This window comes from Notothenia coriiceps, unplaced genomic scaffold, assembly GCF_000735185.1.
Source record: "Notothenia coriiceps isolate Sejong01 unplaced genomic scaffold, NC01 NC01_scaffold00024440, whole genome shotgun sequence".
Taxonomy (NCBI): Eukaryota; Metazoa; Chordata; class Actinopteri; order Perciformes; family Nototheniidae; genus Notothenia; species Notothenia coriiceps.
The window spans coordinates 1-7,784 of record NW_011357141.1 but is presented as its reverse complement, the minus strand read 5'-3'; the positions used below and the strand labels follow the sequence as shown (position 1 = coordinate 7,784).

The 7,784-nt window shown below is 41.8% G+C and overlaps 1 protein-coding gene across 1 annotated transcript; it reads right to left on the bottom strand.

Annotated features, from left to right (window-relative positions):
* Positions 1–1,398: 1,398 nt before the first annotated feature.
* LOC104955012 (uncharacterized) lies at positions 1,399–6,605 on the bottom strand. The gene is made up of 2 exons (XM_010782238.1): positions 2,507–6,605; positions 1,399–2,350 (listed from the first exon to the last, which is right to left on the bottom strand). The coding sequence occupies exons 1-2, from the start codon at positions 6,477–6,479 to the stop codon at positions 2,274–2,276; spliced, it is 4,050 nt and encodes a 1,349-aa protein (XP_010780540.1). The 5' UTR covers positions 6,480–6,605; the 3' UTR covers positions 1,399–2,273.
* Between the last annotated feature and the right edge of the window lie 1,179 nt (positions 6,606–7,784).

Here is a 7,784-nt window from a genome sequence, read left to right as displayed (position 1 = left end):
AAGATTAGAATTTGCTACATTGATAATACAAATATATAATATTGATAATTGATAAATACATGATGAAGTTCGTTAGGATTACATTATTTGTGTTATTATATTCCTCTGTTATTTTGCGTATGTTAATTGTTATACCTTTGGAAAAAGATGCTCAAAACACTGATGGAAGATCATTTTGTAGGATTGTGATTGACTGTTTCAATCTGAAATGTTTTATTAATATTTTGTTTGCAAAATTAGTAGAATCCCAACACCCTTTCTGAAGAATCTCATTTATTAGTGATTTGAACAAATCTATTTTTGGGTTAGATTTTGTTTATCAAAATTGATAAAAAGGGAGGAACTGTTGGGGAAATATTTTCCTAGGCCCATAACTTTGACCCAGTTAATCAGTTTGCACTGACCTCACTGAGCTCAGGCACCTGTAGCCTATGGTGCTGTGCTCTCAGTGTTTTTTCTCCCTGTTCCTGCCTGTTTTATCTTGTTATGCACCATGTTGATTATTCTATTAAAGATCTTCAGAATTGGTTTGGCATCTTTTGTGTTAACTCGTGGCATACGATATGTCTTTTGAATTCTCCGGCCGAAGCTCAAAATAAACCAGTGTTTGCCATCAAAGTTCCTGCTCTCCCTGTGTCTCTGAATCCTGTCTCCATTGCTTCAGAAGTTTCCACCACAGGATTATATATTTCTAATGTACTGAGTCTCTTCTGACACACTTAATCATTATCAATTTTAACCGTTTAACTCTAAACAATTTCTGCAAGTTTTATAGATTGATGTATCTATTGATATTTTCTTTTACATTTTGAAATATAATGGATTTTTGTTGTTGTTGTTGTGGTGGTGTTATAATGTACCCAATCCATGCTAGCTAGCAATAATGACCTATATTTCAAGGAGATAAGAGACTGACTTTCTAATGAGCAAACTCGTTTTGGATAACAATGCATTGTGCTCTGAATTAACTTTTTACTGATGTCTTTTGACAGTGCTTCCTGATTTAGGAAATTATACAAAAGGGATAACCAAAATTGCCTCAGTAAAAATGTTATTAATATGAATTTTCAATCTGTCTTTCTCTAATGTTCACATTTCTTGTTCTGCAAATGTATGCCAATAAGCAGACTTTAAATAAGATAATTCCTCATTTGCATATTCAAACATATATATTTTGAAAACTGATTCTTTAAATGTAAGTAATCAACTGGGGAAGTTTCTCGGTGATATCTATGAGTTGATTTCTTTACCCTTTATCTGAGCAGGAGAACACGAGTCTGGTTATTCATCTTCTTCATTTTCAGATTAAAATGTACAATTTATATATATGATGGTTGAAAGATAGAAAAACAGCATTAGGAGAAACAGAGACTACACACCACGGAGAATGCTTCATGACCAGGTACAATCTTTTAAAAAAAGTAAGAATCAACATGACAAGTGAGGCTGAATATTGATTATATTGTGAAGATGAATGCAACACAAAGACTCAGAAACTGATATAAATATCTGTGAAACACCACACAATTGAAAACGTAAAAATTGAGAATAGATAAAGTGATGATTATGATTAAAAGTCTCTTAAAGTCAATTAAAAAAGATCGATAAAACTTTAAAGGTCCCATGTCATGCTTTCTGGTTATTACCCGTCCCCTTGTGTGTTATGTAGCTTTGTATGCATGTAAACGGTCTGCAGAGTAACAAACCCTCAAAGTACACCCTGTAGCAAGTAAGGAGCTCCAACAAGCCATTTAGGACAAAGAGTGAATACACATACTATACAGAGTATGAGAAACCAATGTGAGTTTGGAAAATTGCTCAATATAAATGTATTTTAGTAGACCTCAACAATGGAATTATGATCAGTAGAAATGGCCATGACATGGGACCTTTAAACTACACAATGGTTGTTATTCGAATATAATCTTTATTAAGTTTGATTAAACCCGCTCCAGATTTTAAACTACTCCTATGTGGAAATGTAAGACAGTATTATTCAGTGGTGGAATTAGTTGAAAGATTTCCATCCAATTTAGAGATACTTGTGAATTACTTAAATATTTCCATTTAATGTTGAGTTATTCTACAGATTAATACTAAATATTTCACTAAAGCAGATAAGCTTGGAGAAAAGTCGAAAAAAGTGTTTTGTTTATCTTCCTTTCCTCCAAAGTATCTTGTTAACCACTGAACTAATATACCACATAATACCACATCATAACTACCACATATAACTGTACATGATGTGACACTGCTTCTCTTTAGTGGTGCATTCACAAGATGTCGTCAGCTTTGCCACCTGTAACCCCGGCACCTGTGGTCAGCCAGAGCTGCACGAGGGGAGAGGCACCTGCAAGAGAAAGATTATTCTTAATTTATTATACTGGCTTACAACAATGTTTATTTTATAATCAGTTTTTTAGTAACTAGAATCTTTATAGTATTTCTCCCGGCAATGGTCACATTTACAAATATTGGTTTACTTGAAGTCAAACTAGTCCCTCACCTGAAGCCTGTTGTTGTTGTTTTTGTTGAGCTTGTCTTTGTTTTTCCTGAATTCTCTCCCTTCCTGCTGCAGAGATTGACAGCGCCGCCATCTTACACACACTGATTCTTTCCTTGTTGCCTCCGGCTCCGCTGCCAGTGCTCCTGATTGGCCGGATGCTGCTGCTGATTACCCTCCCCCCTGTGCATTTAGTACCCCCCGACCCAGGGGAGCCGCTTATCCTTACATCGGTTCGGCTGCTAATATGGTCGCTGCTACCTCCACTGCTGTTTTTAGATGAGGTCCCAGGACTTCCCATGCCTCTCCTGCCAGCTGGTGAACTGCTCAGCCACCCGGGGCTAGGGGCTTGTTGGCTGTTGGTTGTCCCCCCTCCGCCTGATCGCCCTACAATCCCCACTGTGCTCCTCCGTTCACTTGCTGAGCTGTAAACTGGCGTTGATTCGCCGCTGCCAGTGCTGGCGAATCTCCCAGAGCTGCTGATCCTGTGGCTCCCGGGCGAGCTGCTTAGTCTGCTTCCACTTCCTAAGTGACTTAAACTACCACCACTACCTACGCTGCTACTGTGCCTAACAACACTACCCGAGCTGAGCCTGCCACCACTACCAGTACTGCTGAGCCTGCCACCACTACCAGTGCTGCTGAGCCTGCCACCACTACCAGTGCTGCTGAGCCTGCCACCACTACCAGTGCTGCTGAGCCTTCGTCCAGTACTTGTGTAGATGCTAGGCGGACTGACGACTTTGCCAACATTCGCATTGACACTGACCCTGTCTGCATTACTGGCACTACTCAAACGTCCACTACTCCCACCATAAACTTTCCACTCTCCACTATCTCCACTGCCAAACCTCTGCACTCTTGGTGGGCTTGTTGCTTGTCGCACTGCCATAGAAGTTCTTTCTACGCTGTCTGCGTTGGGTAAGGTATTGCTGCTCATACGTCCAGAACTCTGACCATAGACTCTCCACTCTCCACTCCCTCTGAGACCAAATCCCCCTGTTCCTGTAGGACTTGTTGGAATGTGCATGGCAGTTGACTGGCTGTCCCTGCTCTGTGGAATGGGTACACTATAACTGCGTTTTAGACTGCCCCTGGAAACCATCCAATCTCGACTCCCTCCAATTCCAAACCTTCCTGTGTTTGGTGGACTTGTTGCAGGGATCATTCCCACAGACGGAATTTGTTCACTCCCTGATCTGGGCAAGCTGCTTTCACGTCCAAGACTCCCTCCATTAACCATCCATTCTCCATTCCCTCTATTGCCAAATCTTCTTTTTTCTGGTGCACTTGTTGCAGGGTTTGAGGCAACTGAGCAAAGGCCACCATCAAGGCTGCTCTTTCGTCCAAGACTGCCACCATAAACTACCCGCTCCCCAGTTCCTCTACTGCCGAACCGCCCTTTTTCTGTTCGGCTTGCTACAGGGAGCGTGTTGCCTGACAGGCTTTCTTCAATCCCTTTACTGGGGAAAGTTGTACTTGTGCATCCCAGACTTCGGCCATAAACCCTCCAGTCTCCACTTCCCTGCCTGAAAGTTCCCTCTACCCCAGTTGTAATGACAGCTTCTGCTTTACCACTGACCCTACCTGATGAATTTGCAGCTGTGCCAACAAAACTACTAGACATAATACTACCTCCTGAATTACTCGTCAAATCGCTAAAGGAAGATCCTTCATTGGCAGGGAGACTTACAAAGCTAGCTGACCTTACAAACACTTGTTCACTGTTACTTGTCTCCTTGGCAACCTGCCAATCATTGTTTTTCTGTCCCCTCACTTTACCATCCACACTGGCAATCTCTTTCTGGCCTACAGAGCCACACATGCCTCCTTTCTTTAGATTCGGAACATCTTTGTTATCTGCAATGCAAATTGTATCTTTGAAACTCTCTATGGGATTTTTCACATCTCTTACACTTTTACGATATAGGTCTCCAAAGCCAAGTTGTCCCTCTTTGTCTGCAATGATACGACGACCACCTGGACCTCCAAACTCCACGCCTCCACTGTTTTGAAATGATCCAAAACACAAACTGTCCCCATCTCTGACTGTAACGCTGGCTTTTATATTTCTGTCCTCTCCTGGCAAAGTGTGATCGCTACTAACGGACAGAGACTGGCCTTCCTCTTTTGTCGACTGAACGTATTTCTCTACTGGTCTCACATGTGCAATCGCCTCAGTTAGATTCAGACAGACTTCTTCGTCTTTTTCTTCACCATTTGGACTCAGACACACCTCAACCTTAACTGGACTCAAACATATGTCTGGATGATTTGTACTCATAAGAGAATCAGAACTTTTAACATCCCCTTCTGGATCAACTGGGCAAAATACTTCATCTGTAATGCTCATTAACACCTCTGTCTCATCTGGGCTTAGACATGTTTCTGGACTCAAGCATGCAAATGGCTTTGTTGGACTCTGAAGCTCCTCATGGTCAGATAAACACAACGCCACATCAGAATCTGTTAGATTTAAAATCGACTTTCTTGACTTTGTGATACTCAACACTGCTCCTTGGTCTGTTATATTAATGATCTCGTTGTCCGACTCAGTAGGGTCCATTTTGTCCTCAAGGGTATCATGGAAACCCACCAAAACGTTATCTTCTAATTCAAGGTCCTTTGAAATCTCTCTACTTGGAGATTTACTTTCAAGGTTGTAATTTCTGTCTTGGCCAACAGATGAAGCAGTTGCATTACTGGACTGTGTATCTGCTTCTTCCATTACTTTTCTTCTTTCGGTATTGGAGAGTGTACCTTCTTCTTTTACTCCTTCTTCTTCATTCTTTTCTTCTGTTTCTACATCCATGTCCTCGATCAGGATTATCTCACCCTGACCCTCCTCAGACCCATGCATGTGAGGTAGAGAAATAATGGATGCTGTAACGACAACATCCCCTTCATCCCCATCAGCTTCTGTTTGAGTCTCCAAACTCAAAGACACAACTTTGGCAGGGCCCTGGTCAGTGCAATCTTTGGGAGCCAAGGTCATAGATTCTGGTTCTTTCTTTACATCTGCAGTGGCCTCTTTGCTGGGATCGGTTGTTGCTGAATGTGGTTCTTGCTTTGCTTCTTGTTCTGCGCAACTAATGTCTTTTGGGACCTTTGTTTGAACGTGTGTCCCTGTTTTATCAGCCTGCAAACCAACTGCGGTAGTTTGTTTATTGGTAAAAGGTTCTCTATTTCCTTGAACAGCAGCACTCTTTGCAGAGTGTGTGTCAAGAACTAATGTGGTGTTTCCTTGTGGAGTATTAATCTCCAGTTTAGAAGCAGTAATATCAGCTACTTCACAAGAGACCTTACCCTGATCCTCCTCAGAAGTAAGAATGTGAGATCCAGAAGCAAACAATGCTGTATCTGCAACTGTCCCCGCATTTTCTTGAGCTTCTGCTTGAATCTCCAAACTTAAAGACAGGACCTTTGTAAATTCTGGCTCTTTTTTTAGCTCTGTATCAAATCCTTTACTGGGATCAGTTGATGCCAAAAGCTGTTCTTGCTTTACTTCTGGTTCTACACAAGAAACGTTTTTGGGGACCTCTGTTTCAACGTGGGTCGTTGTTTGATCAGCCTGCAAACCAGTTCCTGTGGTTATTTGTTTAGAAGTAAGATCTTCTGGTGTTGCCAATGTTGTGTGTTCTTGTGCAGTACTTATCTTCTGTTTAGAAGCTTTGCCACCAGCCCCTTCTTCTAAAACTTGGCTAATCTCAGTACTGACAATGGATGAGTTCTGCAGCTCACAATGTTTAGTATGGACTTTATGCTCCACAGGACTGCCCTTTCTGTCCACTGTTGTGCTGACGGTGATGGATTCGCTCTTGGTTCTTTTTGGAAGAGCTCCTGTGCCCTGGTATTCAGGCTTGTGGAATAATCCTGTCAGATTTGAAGTGCTAATCGATTTTATTGGTGAGTTTTTCGATTGCTGTTGTATGACATTGTGTGTGTGGCCTCTAGAGACAGTTTGAACCCCCATCATCCTGAGATTTCCTCCCTGAACGCTAAATGTATTTATTGGTGTGATGTTTCTTTTGTAGGCAGGAGGGCTGGTTTTAGCACAGAAAGATGTGACGTTAGCCGCATAGATTGACTGAGGACCTGAGACCCTTTGAACAGGAGATATAAAGACATAACATTAAAAAAAGAACTTACAAAACAAAATCATTTGCAAAATAAATTTCAAACATTAAATGTGTCCCGCTCTATCGAAATCAGTCGGAAGTCGCGACGGCTCATTTCAAAATAAACGTGGATTTGCGTAAAAAAATAGTTTTTTGGGGTTCGGGTGTTTTGTTTGATTTTAAATAAACAAAGTCTTGGCTTTCAGAATATGAAACTTTTATTTAGAAAATCACGCGATAAATACATGTTTGAAGCTTGTAAAGGGAAGATGGCACATCTCACTCGTCACTCTGCTATTCCTTAGCGCCGCCCCCCTCCCTCCGGCTGAAATTATGAATGTAAGCGTACAGTATAGTGATCATAGATAACACGGCAGGGTCCGTGAGAGTTTGTTTTCAACTGATTTCAAATAAAGAAAGTCTTGGCTTTCAGAATATTAAACTTGTTTCCAGTAGCGTGGCGTGGGGAAAAAATTAGGGGAAGCCAATAACACGTCCATTCTTTTGGGTCGGGGGTGTGGTGGTCAATGTAATAACGTAACCAGATGAGTGATTACAGCACCCGGTATCATTTTACACACATTTGTATCATACAGATGCAGGACTTACACACGCCCGTTATAACCGACAGGTCCGCACGCACTCTCCAGCCGAAACTCTAATAAGCATTCATTCACAAACTAAATCAGGAGACCTTTAACGTTTTACGTCCGATTCGCTGTACACAGCTCCAGTTTGGTCATCAGTCATTAGTCATCAGATTGTATTTGTTAAAAGTAGGGTAGACATGTGGATATTATCCGACTGAACAAAACGTGCATTTATCTAACAGGTTCATTTTCGACTGACCTTATTTCGAGCTATTTTCCAAAATCCTATGGAGAAATCCCATTGCTTTTTTGTAGAGGGAAACCTTACTTCCGGGTTTTACGACGCGTCACTAAGTTGATGCGATTTGATTGAATTGTGAGGCATGGGAAGCCAGCCGCCTCTGGCTTCCCTTGGCATGGCCCTGACTAATCCATAGACTGTATAGGCAGGGCTGCACATAACTGGTGCGCAGGTGCGCATGCGCACCTCCGCCAAAAAAAGAGCACCGGGTCATTTGAAAAAAGGCGCATTTGCGTACCAACGTTGAGAGAGAGGGAGAGAAGAGAGGGGAG

Coding starts and splice junctions, on each gene's coding strand:
- LOC104955012 (XM_010782238.1), bottom strand. CDS start 6,479: ATGATGGGGGTTCAAACTGTCTCTAGAGGCCACACACACAATGTCATA. Junction 2,351..2,506: donor ACAACAACAACAGGCTTCAG/GTGAGGGACTAG, acceptor TTTCTCTTGCAG/GTGCCTCTCCCCTCGTGCAG.